This window comes from Aulostomus chinensis, chromosome 5 (genome assembly GCF_037954235.1).
Source record: "Aulostomus chinensis isolate RoL2024-O1b breed Wild chromosome 5, RoL_Achi_v1.0, whole genome shotgun sequence".
In the NCBI taxonomy this organism is placed as follows: domain Eukaryota; kingdom Metazoa; phylum Chordata; class Actinopteri; order Syngnathiformes; family Aulostomidae; genus Aulostomus; species Aulostomus chinensis.
The window spans coordinates 21646195-21666995 of NC_141324.1; the positions used below are offsets into that span (position 1 = coordinate 21646195).

Here is a 20801-nt window from a genome sequence, read left to right on the forward strand (position 1 = left end):
TGTGTGCATGTCCAACATCCTCCCCTTATTTCAAGGGGAAACGAAGGAAAACTGGCCCCTTACAGCAAATAAGTGGACCCATGAAGACCACCAAGGTTGAGGTCAGACAGACTTCAGCTGGGTTTTAAAAAAAAAGAAAGCCCAGTCTTCCTTTTAATGAGCCCTCTCTAGAGGCACAGTGGACGCGTGCCAACGCAGAGGGTCTGATTAAAAAATTGCAGTAGGAGTCTGCAGTGGAGTGAGATTTTGGGAAATCACAATAGTTATCACAAGGTATTCTAGAAAAAAAAACATGACATCTTTCCCCAGAATTCCTGGAAATCCATTTAATATCTAATGAGGCATTTCCCTAATATGCAAAAACATCAACCTCATGGTGGTGCCGCCGAAAAACCACGGCAATCACCTATGTCATACATAAATAATGACTTCGTCTGGCTCGGCTTTGCGCAAAATACCTGTTTTTGTACAAATATTCTATTCTCGTCACATCATCTACTAAAATTCTAATGCTCAGTGCCACTAAATATTGCATATGACAGGAGAGACTCAGAGGAGCCCACTGGTGAGGGCAGATAAGGTACTTTAACTCATAACAAAGTACTCTATTGTTGGGAACCTGGGTACTTTTACTGGAAATCTGTATCAGAGGATGTAAATATTTAGGCTTCTCTTCACTACTCGACGTCACAGAAACTGACAAATCACTGCTGTGTTTGTGACCTTCCCTGTCCATAAAAAGTCAGAGAGCAATGCTAAACAGTTTTCTGTGATTATGATTATGAGTTTCTGAGAGAACCTCCAAAAATAACAAGAATTATTATCGCAAGCGCTGCCCTGATTAGAGAGACTGTCACATAGAAACAAAAAGGAAAAAAACAAAATAAAATCTAATATTCTTTCAGTTCCGTAAAGGGTCCAACCAAGGACACGATCAAGACTTAACTGGTGAGGAATCGAGGATTTTCTTACAGCCCAGCCAAAACATCTTGTGTTTCTGAGTCAACAGCCAGGCGGCGTGCCTTAAATAATGGGTACTCCCCCAGCGATGACAAGGTCTGGCCCTCAGGAGAAGAAGTGTCAAACCTTGGAGAGACAGACTTTCGGTGATATTATGGTTTTAGTTAAAACGTCACACATGAAAAAGGCAACAAAAATGTCCTCGAGAAGAAGCCAAAATGGTCCCGTCAGTGTGATTTGATAGCTGTGTTTCTAAAAACAGCGGTTCTGAATATCTGCTGCTACAAGACAAATAAAGCCCCGATTGTTCATTTATTTGTTCCCAAGTATTGCTTACTTGGCTGATAAGAGGTGATATGGCATGGGAGCATCAGCAGAGCTCTCATGATCATCTGTATTTTGATTAGCTAATGAAAATCGGTTTTATTCAGCCCATATTGTTTGTGACAGGGATTCTGGGGAGTTCTCCTACTAAGATGGTTTGGAAAGATGAGACTGTGTGTGTGTGTGTGTGTGTGTGTGTGTGTGTGTGTGTGTGTGTGTGTGTGTGTGTGAGTGATTGTATGCGCATGGTTAAAGTATTGTGTATGTGGTTTTTGCATGTGTGGTCTATGTGTGCGTGTGCTGAAGTGGTCTGGACTGTCTGTGCTCTTGTTTAATGTCAGCGGTTCCACAGCTCTGAGTTGTTCGGGTGGGAGGGTTACCTTCCCTGACAAGAGGCCAAAGACATGATTAATTAAGAACAAACTGCAAACTCAAGGAATCGTTTAGTTGTGGGACGTTTATGCAAATGAAAAATGCTTCCAGTATGTTGCCCCCCTGATTATTTTGGCAAAATTTATCAGAGCGAAGCAAAAAGACTGTTGTTCTAACTACACATTTACAGTACCTAAGGACACATTTACTGGCTGCAAAGTGATGTACATATGGTGCTGAACGCCGCACGGCAGATCCAAGATGGTGGCTGTGACAAACCATCTCATTTTACAGCTAAACAACACTGATGTCTAATTCACCGCACGGCTTGCCTCACTAGTAATCTGGATCAGGTTCCACTTTTGGATGTGGTCTTTAGATACTCATGAATATAACATGGTTCTTTTAATAAAGTGCTAACAACTTCTTTCAGTAGAGGTTGGTTAAGCTCTAAATGATGTCACACCGCACACAAGTCTGCTGTGAACAAATCCAAGAATACAGCCGTCACTCCATCATTGTTTATTATGGGCTAATTACAACCAATCAGATGTACAGTAAAAGCTGAAGCCCGGTGGTAGAGGAGTAAAAACATCTTTTTGCCTTGAGTCAAGTCAGTCAATATCAGGTCTGATCTTACTCATGTTTTAGCAGAAGGTACGCCGACCTCGTTGGAAGCTGCCACTTTTATTTGAACAAACCGTCTGTGGTATTGTCACACCAAAACCACGCCCCCTTTCTCTTCAGAGAATGGTGATTGGCTGAACCCCTTTTGGTGAGGACACAAGCCTGGAAAATTGGATTCTCCTTTGATCTTGTGAATCCGGTTGCCTTGCAGGTTTCACTGCCTTTATTACCCTTCTAAAGAAACTGGGGGAATCCTTACAATTATGTTACAGCAGGTTCAAAGACAACAACCATCTTCTAACCCAAACCTTGAACCCACTGTGGGTGTAAACACAGCCTAATATTCACTAATGGATTTCCCCCTGGTGAAGAAGGATTATAAAATCACACAAGCATAGAATTCACAGAGCGACAGTCACCTCTGCAGCATCCATTTCTGTTAGTATTGACATGAAAAGTGATCACTTGGTCCAATGTTCCAGTCCATCTAGTCCCTCCATCCCCAATAAACCTGTGATCCAAGTCCAGGATTTAATTGTTTGAACATTAAATCTTATTAAACCGGCAACGTCATCATATTTTCTTTAAAAATACAAATTTTAATGATGAGTAATATTAAAATTTCATGAGAACAGTTTTATAACGCTGTTCGAATTGATGGACAACTACAGCGAACACAACCTCTGCCGTACCCCCTGCTTTCAGCGTTCTCTCTCTCTGACACACACACACACACACACACACACACACACACACACACACACACACACACACACACACATGAAAGCAATACCAACTACACTGGAAGATAACAGCACTTCCTACCAGTGTACTATTACATTGGAATCATGTGGAAGGCATTTGACTGATTAATTCCGATCAAAACAGAAACATAATCTTTATCAACATGTTAACACGATGTTTATTCATGCTTGGCCAAATCTATATCTGATTTTAATTTCCTCACTGTCCTGGTCAGCCTCTGTTCAACTGAATGACAATGATCAAGATGATCTTAGGTGCTCTCACAAGGCTGCTCCAACATCAACACTGTCTGCTTGAAAAGTCAGAACCTTAGCATGCCCATTGTTTTGGTTTGCTAAAAATGATATCAGCGGTATTTTTAGCCTGGCGTCAGTATGACTATTTATGTGCTGCGTTTGTTTTTCCCAATAGTCAAATAACAAAAGAGGAACAAAAGGCCTGACGCTGCTGGGATGTTGTCAGCACACTAAGACACAGCGGTGGAGCAGTGAGGCCATTAACCTTGTCGCCTGCTCGCTTGGTAAGCGGAGCGAACACACAGCTCTGCCTCAGGTGCAGAACAGAGGCTTTTTCCTCGTATCGAAACATATAGGAAAGTCTAATGTTCCTTTAATAATCTGGCTAAAAAAAAATAACAACAAAAAAAACAAACACCAAACATGTTAACACCTTCTTTCCGTGTTGCCAGACCCCACTTGTGTGCACCTCTCTACTTGTTTCCCAGCTCTGAGGTACGTTTATTAACATAATCACCCCTCCCTTTAACTAAATTGGAGGGGGGGCTGTTAATGTAAGTGCATTTTAATGGAACACTTCAGAAGCAACTCCCTCAATTACGCAACTCTTTCCAGCACGGGTCCTATTAAAAATAACCTTTCATTTAGGGTGGGGGAATCCACAGACAGAGGGAGAAACAGGGAACGTTAAGGGAGCCTTTGCTAATCAGTCTCACCTGCCAAAGTGAAAGCATGGACCACAGACTGCCGTTTACAAGTATATTTTATATCAGACACATGTCTCTGTTTATAAAACATTAAGTTACAATTTTATATGATGGGTATTTATCCGTAGTTTGGGAGGAGAGCTGGGGCCCTCCCTGGTTGAGTGTTACTAAATGGCCCTGGTGATGTCACAGAGGTTAAGCTCACTCTACTTGCCAGTCAGTTTAAATGACCCCCCCCTGCCCCCCCCCCACACACAACTTTAATTCACACAAACAACCAGCTCCATTCAGAGATGTTAGTTTTGACTCACTGAGCAGACATCTGCCCGTGATTGAGAAGAAAAATAAAACCCATGAATGGTTGATACCAGAGCTATGCAATTAAACTCTTACATCAATGTATTTTGTCGGGATACTGGATATCGGTACTCGCCTCTGGTGACACTATTTTGTCGCCATGTATCCCCATAAATTCGTATTGTGAAGCATGTTTGTAATGCCAGCTACAATTTAGCGTGTTGCTGTTACTGTGGGTGTGTTCATTTAAAGTGTACAACTGATCAACTTTGCAAATGTCATTCCAAGAAATTGTAAAGGAAATTATTATGTACAATATAGCAATTATTATTAATAAAATCCTTTTCTTTCCCATGTATCATGTTGTGAGGTCCTGAACAGTAATCCAAGCAGAAACCATGTAGATCTGACATGTCTAAAATTGTGCAGGAAATAGGTGCTTTTAAAATAACTCATCAAATTTAATATGCAAATAGAAATATGTTAAGAATTATTTGTATTTCTTTTTCGGGTAGACTGCTTGAATCTTAAATGAACGATGCCTTTCTTGTTTCCTTTGTACAATTTCTTCCTAGAAACTGAGAATAGTGTTTTGGGCAGAGAGCCTCTCAAGCAATAAGGTACAACTTTCAAGTTTGAGGGACTTTCAGAAGACAAGACAATGTAAAGTCATTTGGGACAGTTTTTTATCGTCCACTCTGACTTGAAATTGTATTGCGGTAAAAGTTGAGCTGGGTTTTAATGCCCTCAACAGCCCCTTGCTTCAGTTGGTAAAACCTGTTCACCCAATGCAGTCCAAATATTCAATATTTTAACTCTTGACAAAATAATGTTATCAATAAATCCCATTTCAAAACCAAATCAGATCTACTGGCACTCAACCACAAGTGTGTTTCAAATGATCACAATGTACAGAATCAGAGAAAAATAGAAAATTGATTTTCTAAAACATCTTTAGATCGCAGCAAATTCTTTATAACTGCAACGAGACTGAATTTTGTGGAAAATAGTTTCAGCTGTGCCTAAATGTGGCGTGCTAATGTGCAGCAGTATGGGTGCATGTAGGGCTGACCCATAATGAACTGCAATGTTCATCACAGTGAAACAATGTGCCGACCAGTGCAACGGTGTGACTCACTGATGTGTTTTTAATAGTTTTTGGACATAACGAAGCTCTACAGCACAGAAGTATAAACTTTAGAATTGTCGGCTGCACACATACTTAGCAGTAGGATCATTTTATTGATGTTATACTACTTTCATTCTCCGCCAATCACAAGTCGCCGCAATCCTGCATGTGATTATATTTGAAATCGCTGGTGACTTTGAACCCAAGTCTTCTCCAACTCTCTTGTATGGCCGCTACTCTTCTTTAATCTTGCAGCCAGACTGCCTCTCTTCAAAGATGTCAATGTCAATGCGCAAGTTCGCTGTGACAGATTGGAGTTGTGGCAACTCATTAATCGGGTGGACACACAGACACACACACACGCACACACCGACACACACAGATCCTTGCAATTTCACATGATTACAGTCTACACATTATTGAGGTGGCTCAGTCTTTTGGTATTCTGTAAACATCTGACTCAGGGCAGACCAACAGGGCTTTGTATTCTTTTAGGTCTTTTGATAAATTAGCCAACATGTTGAAGTTGATGATCAATTTGCTTGAAGGAATGCATATTTGTGATCTGAGGTTACATCACAGAGACGTGGGCACTTCAGAAACCCAAACTGAAATCCAAAGTTTAACCGCTTTGTCATTTACCCTCTTCAAGTCAAAGGTGCGCAATATGTTTCAGAAAAACAAAGACTTGGGAACCGCTGCGTGGAGTGATGACTGTACCTCGGTCCGAGCTCGTCCTCACACCTCCAGGTGAATTCTCCGAAGCTCTCGTAGCGCTGATTGTAGTGGTAGAGCACTCGGTGCAGCGTGGGAGCGCCCAGGTCCATCAAAGTGTTGTAAGCCGTCTGCTGCTCCTTCCCACTGGTGTAGCCGTTGAACAGGTTATAGATTTTATCAGCTATTTCTGGATGGGCAAAAACATATCATCTTTTCAACGCAGAATAACGACAGAAAGTGAAAATAAAATCTTTCTGGAGACAATGTGGATGTTTGATGTGAATTTTTTATTTATTTTTTTGCTGTCGCAGCAGAGTTTTTGCAAACAGAAGGAAACTCGACGGTGTCTTCATTACTGTACACAATACTGCGGTCCAACTATGCATTTGAGATTAATAAAAGAAATGTCATTTTACGTGCATATATTTGCATCAATACCATTTCAAAATGAATAAATCATTATTATATCCCCGTAAAACACAAAGCGCTTGGAGAATTTCTTCAAATGGGAAATGTCCATGCGTTTCATTGCTTGTTGGGTTAGGGACTTATCCACCTGTTCTGGGTGATAATGCCAATAAGGTCTGTTGAAAACAGAGCCAGTACACTGGAAGAATTGTATTTCACAACATTTGTGAATTTCCAGGCATTAAATTCAAATGCGTAAGGCCAAGAGTATCAAACTTCATTGGCTGGCGCGTTTTTGCAATGGCCGATTCAAATCAGCAGGTGGCTGAATTTTTAACCATGTGGACTTACATAGTTTATTGTCAGCAAAGATAATGTTTGCCCTGTAAATCAGCTGTGGCGACATTATTTTGGTCAGTAGAACATGAGGAAGATTAACGTCCCTCTTTTCCACTGTTTTCTTTAACAAAACATCTGACAATCAACCCCCTTAATCCCTGATGAAAGTCCACTGAGCCACACGTGAAAAGTGACATGGTGGGTTTTGTTGTATCCCAATCACCTTCAGTGTGTGCCGTTTTGGATTAGAGACAAACCAGAAACCTCACATCACAGTGAGCCAGCTGTGTTGTTCAGAGCTGAGAGATGATTCATGCGTCTGCCTTCAGTCCATGTCTCTCCTCACCTTGTGCTTTGACGTCATCCACAGTTGGACATGGAGTTTTGATGGTGACCTCACTCGGACTCGAGCGACGCCCTGTGTTATCTACTGCCCATAGCCGGAACCTAACACACACACACATACACGCACACACACAAACAAACGCAGGCACGCGCGCGCACACACACACACACACACACACACACACACACACACACACACACACACACACACACACACACACACACACTCTTAGGTCTCAAGAAATGGAGTCTGATATGCACCATCATCATCAGCAACAGCAGTAGCAGCAGCACCAGCACTGGCGCTGGCGGCAGCAGCAGCAGCAGCACCAGGCAGCAGCACCAGTAGTACCAGCACCAGCAGCACCAGCAGCACCAGCACCAGGAGTACCAGCACCAGTGGTACCAGACTCTCAGCTGGAACCTGCTTCATTTCCTGCAACTGATAATTCAATTAGGATTGAGATGAGAGACCTGCATTATCAACATAAAACTTCCACTGGTTCTAGACACGCAATAAACACTTCTTCACAGAGCTAATAAACCATCATTTCTCTGAATGAATATCTCCACCTAGTGGTTGAAACGAAAACCGCATCCACCTGCAGCACTAAAAGATAAGGCACAAGGAAAACAGAAAAAAGCAGCTTTAAATTTGTATCCAGGAGATATATCTTTATTTAAGTTTTAGTAACAGATAATATGATTAAAGGATAAATTATCATGCCTGCGGATGGGATTATCTGTGGATTAAATGCAGACTTGAATACAATTATTAACCAAGTGTGTTTCATACAAGAATGACACTCTGGTGCAGCTGCAGAGGTTTTCCTGTCTCATGCTTACATAATGTATGCATATTCATACCTCTCAGCATACAATGTATTTTCCCTGACAAGGCGCCAATCTCCTCAGTTTTGCAAGAGCTCTCTCTCGCTCTCTCGCTGTATAGAAAATATAAGTAATGTGCAACACCCTGAACCAGGTCTTGGCTCAGAGAGATGAATGAGCTGCCAGATAGGATAAAGAGAGCAGGAGCCCCACTGATGCTGGGATTAAAAGGGCATGTGTAACTGCTTGCTCAGGCTACATGCATCCAAACTGAAGAAACTCAGTCGCTGGGCCTCTAACCCTGTTTTCTCCGCTTTAAATTCATTCCCCCTCTGTTTCTCTATCTTTGTTTTCTCACTATACACATTATTTTCTGCCTCCTCTCAAGGCTTTGCATTCATTTCTACCTCCTCTTCCTCTTGTTCGACACGTGTGTTGCTTCACTACTGGCAATCCGTCTGTGAGATAAGTGTCAGTATGTGTCGAAGAGCATCAGCGCATCCGGTGTTTGCATGAGTAACTGTGAGTGTGCATACAAAGAAAGTAGCACATCCGCTTCACTAAATGACATTAAACTGCCATTATTCTAATGTAACATGGACAAAATCCTTGTTTTTGACTTTTGATGAAGCCACACTAATCTAAAATAATGCAGAATGATTTTATGTCCTGTCTTTGTGGGAACTGAGCTTGATTCTTGCATCCACAACAACCATTAAATTATTTTAACTAACTGCTATTACTTGGTCCTCACCTTAACGACTCTGACCTCCTGCTCTCACCCCTCTAAGCTCCTGCAATTATATCAAAGTAAGGAGAAGTACCATACTCCAAACAGTGGTTAGTACACAACGTAAGCAAACCATAAAAACAATTAAATAAACTCACTTTTCCCTTAAGAAAAACGTGCCCATGGAAAGATTTACTTTACTTTTTGCTCCCTATAAGCAAATGCAGTTGAATAACTAGAATGGAGATAAATTCATTGTCTGCTCAGGTACATAAAGTTATTAGCTGTGGTGTATGAAATATTCTCAACACTTTATAGCAATATCTCAAAAATATATTATGGCTTGTGCTGTCAGAATTATTAGTGGGATCTCTCTCTCACACACACACACACACACACACACACACGCACACACTCACACCATCTCTCCACTCAACCTTCAAGATAAGAGTCTCAGGCAGGTAAGAGGAGCTTGCTGGATGGCTACAGTAGATAGGCATATGTGAGTCAAACAGTAGGTCATGATACGCAGCCATTAAACTCAGCTTCAGTCACATCCTTTTCCAGAAGCCACCAGTCCCACTGCAATTTCATTGTCTAGTTTGAAAGATGTACTCCCACTTTTCCTAGAAGTATTTAGGAATGCATATGTTTGAGGAGCAATTTATGACTCTGTTCCTGCAGCAAGCAGAATGCAGGTTTAGCCAAGTGTGATCTCTTAAACCATTCCATAATTTTAATATTACAACAAACACCTTACATGGATGCTAACATATAACTCTATTTGGACCTGGTAAGAATCAAGTAAATGTGAAAATACAAACGCAACTGAATACTCCAAAACTAGATCTGCAGCTACGTCTACAGGAAATAGAGTCGTAGCGAGATGACTGTAAATTACTGGTTAGATGTCTCATGGGAATCACATGACATTGACGTGACACAGCGGTTCACCTGCTCAATGACTGGTTAACAGATATATCATATTATCCAATCATGCGTAGAAACTTTAAGGCATGTAGACGTGGTTAAAATAATCTGTTGAGGTTAAGACCAAAATAGTGAAGAAAGGTGATTTTAGAGAATCTGAACGTGACATGGAGCAAGCGATTAATAGGAGGGTGACGACACTCTCGGTTCAGGGTTTTGGGTCCAGGATTTCAATATGATGAGATATTTGTTAAACAAATTGAATGATAGAATGATATGGTGATATAGAGTATCATTCAAAGCAATGGTCTTGTAAGTTTTACTACTACATTATCAATATGTTCATCAGAGGCAGAAATGAAGGGTTTCTCCATAGGAAGAATTCTACTGTGGCTCCAACCTTCACTCTTCCAATCTGATTTGACACAAACTGAACAGTTTATCTCCTGTAACACTTCTCGTGTGCCTCTCATATTTTTTTTCCCCTTCGTGGGAGAATCACGTGTCACTAAAACGCCACTATTTTTAAATAGCTGAGATTCTTAACACACAACCATGTCAAGACGGTTGTGTTCAGAGCCGTTCCAAAAAAAAAAAAGGGACAAAAAAAAAATACCCTGATTGGTGCTTCTCTGGAGGAAATGCCTTGTTGATAGCAGACGAAAGAAGATGGGAGCAGGAATGCAACAATAATTTTTAAAAAAAATGTAAAAATGCCTGAAGCAACCAAGGCACAACATGTACACTGACGCAGAAAAGCTATAACAGTAGTGCCACTTATCGTCAGCTGAAAGGTGGAAACTGAAGGGTCCATAGCCTCAAAAGAAGATTGGAAAAATGTCTGGTCTGATGAGTCTATTTCTGCTGTGACATTCACGGATTTCACATCAGTAAGATGAAAGCATCCATCCTGTCTTGTACCAACAATTCAGGCTGTTGCTGATGGTGCGGGGGACCCATTTGTACCTTCATTTCAACATTGCACTGACCATGTCCTTCTCTATAAGACCAGACAATCTTTTAACAGCTATTTTCAGCAGGATAACATTCCATGTCACAAAGGTCTTATCATCGCAGACTGGTTCCTTGAACATAACAATGAGTTCACTGTGTTCTGAGGGCCTCCATACTCGCCAGATCTCAATCTAATAGAGCGCAGCATTGACCAGAATCTCAGAGGAATGTTTCCAGCACCTTTTTGAATCAATGCCACAAAGAATTAAGGCGGTTCTGAGGCTCCAACTCGGGACAAGCACGGTATACCTAATATAGTGCACTAATTAGATTTAATATTTCAAATACAAGCGAATGTGCACGTGCGGTGAGTTGCACATTTACGAAGCCTCAAAGCACCTTCACTGTTCTGGCATACGCACTGTTGAAAATTTTTCATTCAAGGGGATTGGCACTATGTTGGAGTACAGAACCTGGTTTGTATACTGTTCTGTGCACACTAATGTGATGATTACTAGCTAGCGAGAGATTCAAACTGTACACTCGGCACATTTTCAGTTCAGGCCAAGTAAATACAGACTACAAAAACACTAGAGCTCCAAAATGTGGAAGTTGATGGCTTGTTGAATCACAGTCTCTGTTTATCTTTCCTCACATGTTAAAGACACCATGGAAGTCAGAGACTTTGAAAAGGCTGGAACCTTTGATGGAGTTAGGTTAGCTATTTTCCATGGCCCCCCCCCTGTGTCCACAGAAATCAGATACATTACTAGCCACAGTCTGTCAGCATGTGGTGTTTATAGCAGATAAAACTCTGCGGTTTTCCTCACTACCTACTAATTCTACTACTGTATGTACTACGAGTATTCATAGTATGTTGTTTTTGTCGTTAGTATATATAAAAATGGTGCACTTGAACATTTTATGTGGAGAGGAATTTCTTCAATTTGACATCAATCCAACTGAAACACTGCCTATTAAAGATAGGTTTTTTTTTTTGTGTTTTTTTTTTAAATTTTCCAGGATGTTTCTGGAGCTGAACACTCACATTTCTTCCAGCTTTCCACTGTGTGGGACAAGTGTCCATCAACAGCACCAAGGCCAAAATTGTAGGGGTAGTAAAGACCAGATAATGGCATAAGGACATAAGTGTTTTTAAATATTATGATGAAATAGTCACATTTCAAATTTGTATATTGAAATAAAACAAAAAAATTAGAGGGGTACACAGATTCCCTGGTTCCCCCCAGTTATGACTCCACTGCTATTTAACCCCAAAAGTGTATGTTGGTATTCAAGTTCTTATAAACAGGTGTCTTGATCTCACAAAGATGGATTTCTCCTACTGCATCACTTTGTTAGTTTTTAGCTCAAATCAAAAGTGTTTGTGGTTTACAGAGCACACTTGACAATGTACTTTAGAATTTGTAAACTGATGTTTTTTGCGCAGTTTTGCTGTTGTAATTAGCTTGGAGCTAAATATCTGTAGCTGGCTCGTTCTGTATTCTGTGTGCACAAAGAACTAATACAGGAGGGATGTTACCGATTTCTGATTACTTCAAAGGGAAAATACTTTTTTTTTTGGTGAAGACCACCAATAATAACTTACATGTATGTGGTGTCAGGCTCCAGGCAGCGAATGATCATGCTGACTGAGGAGGACAGGAGGTTGGGGATGTCTCCTAACATCACACACGGAGACCTGGCCCCAGACAAGATGTCATCCACGAAGCTCAGAAGGGTTTCTGCAGCACACACAAAGACACGCATGCCTGATGATATAGCATAATGCAACAAAGAATTTCAAACCAAAAAGTCATGCACAGTTTAAGAAATTACAACATGAAATGTTTTAATAGTTTATGGTTGTCCCTCAAAAGTTCTGTTGATTTTTTTTTCTTCATTTTTTTTAAGTGTCAACATAATGTCTATGAATACAGCACAATTTAAGAGTGCATTTAGTATGCCTGCCTGCTTTTCAAAGGGCAGGTGTATCCAGGTTGACATGAGATATGCAAAGCTCAGCGCTGAGTTGTAGACAGACGTCTCAGTAAAACCGATCAGATGAGCGCAGCTGTACTCTAAACAACACACAACAATTTGTAGCAGTAGGGACCGCTCATCAAAACAGAAAGCTCAGGTGTAGGACAGAACCAACGCTTAAGCTGCACAAAGCTAAAGTACTGCTGCTGAAAAGAACAATTTTTTAAAGATGAAATTCAATTCATTTTCTTAAGGGCACTGAGTGCATTCAATGACACACGGAGACGTCATATTCTTTTAATTTCCGACAGAGACGATGAAGCAAAGGCACCTCTCTGCCCTCTGTTGGTTACATGCAGCTCTCCACAAGCTAAATCTACACATGTTGATGAAGGGCAACGGCGCGATGAACTGTCGTATTTTTCTTTCGATCATCAATCAAGTTTTGGCATTGTTTTGATGAATATAACCAAAGACAGCAGAAAGAAGCAACGGTTTAAACCTCACCTCCTCCACCATCTTCAGGGCTCTTTTCCTGATGGTGACACATGTTACTGACTATGTTTTCCCAGCTGGCACTATGTACGTCAAAAGGGCATTTGGCCACCGGGGTGTGTGATGCACTATTAAGAGGAAAAACTCTCTGCTTGGAAAAGCTATGTGTGTGTGAGCACATGCGCAAATGTGTGTGAAATGATAGGCGCTCTGAGGTGGTCATCTGTGGCCCTCCTCTACAAAATGGTGCCTGTCTGTGTGTATTTATACAATATCTGTGTGAAGTGATGGACGCCCCAAGGTGGTCACCTGTGCCTTTCTTCCATGAAGGCTTTGCCTCTTTGAGTGTCTCCAGTGTGTGTGTGTGTGTGTGTGTGTGTGTGTGTGTGTGTGTGTGTGTGCGTGTGTGTGTGTGTAAATAAGTGCATGCTGGAGTTGTAGGGGCTCAGGGGTGGCCACCTATGTCTTCCCTGTCAACGCTGGCCGATGTCACCAGCTGGTAAACAGTGGGCGAAATGCCATGAAGCCATGGGGAGAGCACATGGATGAAAAGATGTGTAGCAGCTGTCAGAGAGAGGTATTTACCCAACCTAGAGACTGACACATGAGCGAAAGTGCCAGAACAGTTCCGGAGATTTAAATGAAAAGTGTCATTGTGAGGCTTTGCACCACTTAGCATATTAATTACTAAGTTGGTTGGAATACCTGTCTGGCACGTAAAGAAGCGTAGAAAAAAGAAACAGTTTGAAACCTCACTGTAGGACGCAGTTTGGAAATATGGTATTCTCTCACTCTGAACAAGCTCAGCTCTGACTGGCAAACTGTGACCACCGGTGAACTTAATCCATAGTTAGAGTCTGTCTCAGATTCGCAATGTTGATTCTTCAGATTACATTTGTGAACTGAAAGGTAAATTTTTAATGCCGCAATATTCCAACAATCAACATTAACATTTAACAACACTGACTCTGTATTGTTGTACGTGGCTGTTAGTGGGATCTTTGTGGGTCCATCTGATGAGTACTTTGGTACGCGTGATTGCTTGGATGACATTTTGTTATCATTTGGGAAAGGAAGTTAACATCAGTTGTGTCCCACCAACATTACAGCTGACAGAGTTAATGATATTTCCATTGGCAAACCTCTCTAAAGCCATGTTCACACTGAATGTGAACTCTGTGTGTGTGCGTTGTGAATGTGTTCTGGCAGGTCACAGCAGGGAGCTAATGCTGAGGCTTGCTAATTGGCTTGGCTGTCCCCACCTGCAGCAGCTTACATCTCTGACCACATCTCAGATTAAGCCACTAGATGGACATTCAAGTCAATGACAAACTTCAATTTAATTCATCCGTGTAAAGACCTAAACAAGGCTTCGGGGGGAACATCAGTGGTCAGTCCAGCCAGCATAGATTGCTAGCATGCTACATCTGCTGCTAGCTTCTGGTGACTGGGCAGTCGGTGCTCACAATCCCCGCTGAATGCAATGCATCCATCCACACACACTTTATTTTATTTTTACCTTATTTTATTTATTTTTTTACTTTCATTTTCTATTCCGCTTATCCATTGGGGATCACGTGCGCACGGGGGGGGGGGGGGGCTGGAGCCTATCCCACCTGACATTGGGCGTGAGGTGGGGTTCACCCTGGATGAGTTACAAGTCTGTCGCAGGGCGAATGCAATGCAATGTATTATTACTGTTATTATAACTTACATTCAAATGGCCGGCAGCAGCTTCGGTGGACGTTCTTACGGTCAGCCCATCAATTGCACGCTCTGTCAAAAGTAGTGACATCTGAGACGCTGTGTTGTGTGATAAAACTGCACTTTTGAGAGTGTTCTTTTATTATTACTAGACCTAGGCTCAATAAATCCTGCTGCTTAACTGATATACCACACCTGTCAGGTGGATGGATTTTCCTGTCAAAAGTGAAGTACTCACGAACAGATTGAAACACATCTGTGAGCAAAACCTGTGGGAAAGAAACCTTCTGGGTAGATCTTTGACTTGAACTCATGAAAAATGGGAGTAAAGAGAAATGTGCTGCGTTTATATATTTGCTGAATTTAGATGATAATTAATTATGAATGTACTGCCCAATATGTTACATCTTGTTGGTTTCATCATTATTAAAATCATAGTTCACCAATGGCAAGTTGTACTTTAATAGATTATGGACTTTAATGTCCCGTAGCTTCTCTGGATCTCCGCTGGTTGTCTGGCAACATTGTGGCAAAAACAGACTCCAAAAAAATGACACTCATAAGTCTCAAGGACATATAAAAAGAGTTGGCTATGCTGCTGACATGCTGCCTTTGGCAGTGCCAAGTGGACTGTGATAAGAGAACTGTTAGCCAAGAACAGATCGGTAATCTATTCTCACATACTCATTTTCTCACATCCTTGACTGCTCTCACTCCCAAACTGCCTTTCTTGCATGTTGTAAACTTGTGAAGTAAAAGGAGGAGAATCTGTTCATTCACGAACCCTTTTAACAAGCCTTTGAGCAAACAGTCATGAGCTCATTTAAACACAGCGTTGGTGCCGATATGAAATACTTTGGCCCCCTGGATGACCTTGAACTGTGGTGGACCGACATACATTAACGTACGTAACATTTTACTTTGGGTTTAAGAGCTGCCATCCACTCTATCTGTCCAATCTTTGCTGTCAATCCCATTATCCCTGCCAGTCTCCTCAGAAAACCGAGAGAGGCAGCAGAAGTGCAACGAGTAGCCCATTAAAAACAGTTTGAGGAACCCCACCGAGCACTGTCATGCAGAGAGGAAAGCTTTATGTGGGTGGCCTGCTGGCCAAAGGAACAGAGAGTGCACATAATTTGACTATAACATATATCCCAGTCAAAGGAGACATGTAACACTGAACACAGTGTGCTGCCATGGCATTTATGGACATGACTCAACATGAATAAAAAACACATCGAGGCAAAATGTTTCTGTGCTGAGTTAAGTGCCGACCAAGCTAAAAATGGATTCAGAAATATGAGCAATATTTCAGCACTGATGGCAACTAAGTTATGTCTCGTATTATAATCTTGTAAATTCCTAAGAAATGTGAAGGATTCTGACTGGGTTTCTACTTATTGTTATCACTTGATTATTTTATCCATAGGTTTGACCGAATATCTTTCCAGGTGGTAAATTCTCCCTCTGGATTCAAAAGCTGTCTTAACCTTAACACAGCAATGACCTCAATGAAGAAAAGCTATTCGTCATTGTAGTTCAGATTCCAGTGAAAACGTCAATCAAATCCTTTAAGTCTTGTTTATACGGCGAACTGATTAGACATTGTGGCAAAACAGGCCAAATGGCACCTTGAATCAAACAAGGTAAATGAAAATCTGATGATGTATCCCTTCTTGGAAGAGCCAACTGCAATTCTGGCAAGAAAAAAAATAGTTAGTTCAAATATTTCAAAACATATTGAAATGTATTTTCTCTTAGTTGGTGTAACAGGCTGTACTTCCCACAGACTCAGTAATATGATCCCACCTTTCATTTCTACAGTACAGGCCAACCAGTTTATCCTAAAATGACATCGGTGCACTCTTAATGGTTCCGTAGGGATATGTTGTAAATCTGTCTATTTAGCAAAATCGGTAAATCTGCCTGAGACAGGAAATTCTAGCCTGATAGTTCCTGGGTGGGCATCAAAGATTTCAGGCAGCCACTGTGGGAGCTACTGTGAATGTGTTGTATGATATTGAAATAGATTCTTTTTAATTTATGGCTATAAGCATGGATCTACTTGTTGTTGTGCAGAGTGTCTAACTGCAAACTTACCCAAAATTGTTAAAATATTCATGAAATTCTGCTTTATTGCATTCTGGAGTTAGGATCGTGTTTCAGGTTATCGTGGATCTTTTGTGGATTTATGCGGGAGTCGCGCAACAGAATGTGAGACATGTAATTGACATGATGTAATGTATATTCTAAATGTGGATGTAAACAGTGAGGGATGAAAACTTTTTTTTTTAAAAAGTGGCAATATCTTAATCATTTTAACTATGTTTGACCAATTTGTTATCATCGAAGTTCATGGGATAGGTTTTGCCGCGTGAAAGTTGTTTCAGTAAAAAGATGAATATTTTAATTTCACCTTCATTTAAATACAGGTGAGAAGCATTTCAACATGAGAAATTAGACACAGCAGCACTGATCAGATGTAATAATTATGAATATATTTTGGTCCTTAAAAAAAAAAAACAACAACATTACTGTATATGTCAACATATTTTTTCTCATTTCCTGCAAATTATTATTAGTTTTCATTCTTTTTACAGTTAATTATTGCTGATGTGCTATCAATAAACATCATAAAATCAGCTGAAAACAAAATTATTCAAATTTGATATTTTGAGGTTTCGATCAGTGATATTGGATCAGGACTTCAGAAATCCAATAAATGGTCTGCATTAAATAAAGGCATTAATTTAATAAGAGTCAATTTGGGGGGCAAGACTTAAATCATTTCAAAAACTGACCACGACACCTGAACAAATTCCACTAAGGATGGGAAGTGATTGAGAGCCCTAGAAAAAAACTAAAAAAACAAAACATTAATGGAACCTTAAAAGTAAAATGTTTTACCAAAACTATTTTATACAAGCAGATGGAAAAGGTTTTGAAAACATATATATTGAAATATTACCATCGTTATGTTTAAATGGTTAGCATCAGACGTCTTTTTCAATTTGGTCAAATAAAACAGTCTGTCTACAATGGAAAATCTTGTTCAATGCAGACCAATAATTTGACAAACAACACACACGCAGACTGTGGAGACCCTGTTTTAGAGGGGGAGAGCCACAACTCTGAAAAACTTGTCATTCAGCTGGAGTTGTTTACCCTCAGCATTCTTACAGTCTGATTGGTTGGAAAAATCAAGGATTGCCAGGAGACTGATGTGAGTTATGGGATGTCTCACCTTTTGAAGTCGTGCCTGCTGTCGTCAGTTCAGTTGTGCAAGCCTGGACCCTTGGTGTGTGTGTGTGTGTGTGTGTGTGTGTGTGTGTGTGTACGCTGTTGTGCATGTGTTGAGCCTTCAAGTCAATCCACTGCTGTTTTTCTCTGCTTCTTAATGGAAAGGACAGGTGCTTTAAACATAATGTTTTTACTATGAAATCTTAATGCGTATCAGACGATATGGAAATGAAAGATGCTCAACTTCAATCAATTTATAATGAGCACACTAGCATTTATTTTGCTTTGTCATACCAGGTATTTTTGTAGCTTATTAAGAGGCCTCATCACTTTTAATGAGATTTTTCATGAGTCAAAGTTAGTTTGTGCCACAAATCACACAAATGGTAATTAATTATGTTCCAGTGTTGGTCCCTTGAAAATGGATATCAACAGTTTAAGATTTGGGGGTACTTGCTCATTTATTTTTTTTCTGAGTGAGACAAGAACATGAATGTTCAGCTTATCATGTAGCTACTGTTAGCTTAGCTAACAGTCGCATCAAGATTGGAAGCAGGAGAAAAAAATCTGGCATGGATTTGTACAGTGGTAAAACGGACAAATGTACAAATCATATCTCATTCTTAGGTAGTGAGAGGGCCGATTGACTTGTAATCATTTTTCATAAAACCAGGCAAGAGGCTTTTTACGTAACACTTAAGATAGCAAGTTAGCTACACCTTGCTTTTCTAGCTAACTGCATTCTAACTTTTGACCTTCACTTCCCAAACTTTTTTTTTTTAAACAAGTAGAATCTCCTGCAACCAACTTGTGCATCCAGACCCAGTCTTCTGGAAAGGGGCAATAAACATATTCAAGACTTAAACATGACTCTGACCATTTCTCATCTGACTCCTGAGAAGAAAGTGTATAATCCTTTCCAAACTTATTCCTGTGAGCTATTATGAGTCTTTACAAGGATCTGGTTATAGATACTTTCTAAAACACTTAACACACCAATAAATTTAACTCTCAGCGTCACGGCTCTTTCCTCTTGAGTCTATTCAGCTTAGCGAGGTTCTTCTCCTCCTGCTCTGTCAGTGTTGCAAATTTGTTTCAGTTGCATGGATGTGGCTAACCACCTGATTGCAATTTTCACATGTGATCTTCATCAACTTCATCTAAGATGCAGTATAAGAGCCCTGGTTTCTCATCCACTCATTACCAGACTGCAGACTAACCTCTCTGGTATGGGTTACCACGGCTCCACTGAAAATTAATTTATTGTCCTCATACGGCCTCATCGGCCCATGCCACCTGCCTGGCTACCCTGCTCACCTGCCCTACTTTTTGGCTTGAACTCACACCGCAGGATTCCCTGAACCTCCTTCCCACAAACAGTCAAATCCTCACCTTCTAAGTCTGTACCATAAATATCCTCTGACTTCAGTCAGTGTCTGAATTTAGGGCCAAAAGGAAGAAATCTCAACCACAAACCATAAAACTGAAAGGTTGGAGGCTTCACTCATACAGATCAAATAAAATACTACATATATCATGTGAACACTTGAGATGTGGAAACCCCACTTCACTCTCAGTCTCAGTCAGCTACAAGAAATTCATACTCAAAATCCTGCAATGATCCTACTTTTGAGTTGACAAAATGAAAGTAAGTGCAATTGAGAATGTAATCACCGCAGAGGGTGAATGCAAGCTGCCATTATTTTGTTCTTTTTCTTCCACTTTACAGTGAAGGCAGTCAGAGAGAGAGAGAGAGAGAGAGAGAGAGAGAGAGAGAGAGAGAGAGAGAGAGAGAGGGCGAGAGAAAAAAAGCCAGGTTTAGACGGCTGCATATCGTGAACCTGATGAACTGAGAGGAACGAGACGGGAGGAAAACAAGCGAGGGCAAAGAGTGTGAGCACGCATATGGGAAATTTACAGTGCTGCACTAATGCACCACTCACACACACTCACACACACTCACGTACACAATTACGCACAACTACTCACTATGGGTGAACACAAGCTTAAATGTTCTCCCCTACATCCACATTCACACAGCTTTGCACAGCTCTCCTTGTTAGGAAATTACTTTAACCTACACCCATAGTGGACAGTGCAACCCTAACCAGGACTGAAGAAATTGTTTTCTGACACATGAGGACAGGTATACAGGTCCTGTTAAGCTTACACACAGAAACACTGTCCGAAACCAGATCTCCATCTTCAAATGGCCCATTCAAGTTGTGAAGACAGGCCCAAAATGTCCTAATAGGTGTTTTTATTGGTTTTATTGGTATAGGGTTGGTTCACGCAAGAATAGAAAGACAAACATATACGCATATATATCTTTGAGAGGATCGTTGCTGACAAAACGCACTCCCTTGCCCCTTACCCTAACTTCAACCATCCAAGCTGAGTGAATAACCCTGATCCTAGATCCAAGTCTTGACCTTAAAATGGCCATTTTAAGTTGTAAGAACGGGTCAAAATGTCCTCACAGAGAAGGTGTTTTGTCAAGGGTTGGTTCATGCAAAAAAAGTAACACACACACACACACACGGCAGCTAAGGACTTAATAAATAACATCTGGAATTAGTTGTCTACCTTTCCACTGAATAAAGTGCAAAGAGACCAGCAACACAACAACAACAGATCACCAAATAAACTCTGTGGTTTTTCTTTGGCACCTCAATGATGTCACAACCAGATGATGATGATGATGATTA

General features: G+C 40.7%; 1 protein-coding gene across 4 annotated transcripts in view; it reads right to left on the bottom strand.

Moving 5' to 3' along the window:
* Positions 1–20801, bottom strand: part of astn1 (astrotactin 1) — a 304706-nt gene that overhangs the window by 10068 nt on the left and 273837 nt on the right. For all 4 annotated transcript variants that reach the window (XM_086203885.1, XM_086203887.1, XM_086203888.1 and 1 more), the window contains 3 exons: positions 12281–12416; positions 7228–7328; positions 6138–6321 (listed from right to left, as the gene is read on the bottom strand). In XM_086203885.1, the coding sequence (XP_086060011.1) occupies positions 6138–6321; positions 7228–7328; positions 12281–12416 (421 nt within the window). The remainder of the gene's footprint in view (positions 1–6137; positions 6322–7227; positions 7329–12280; positions 12417–20801) is intronic.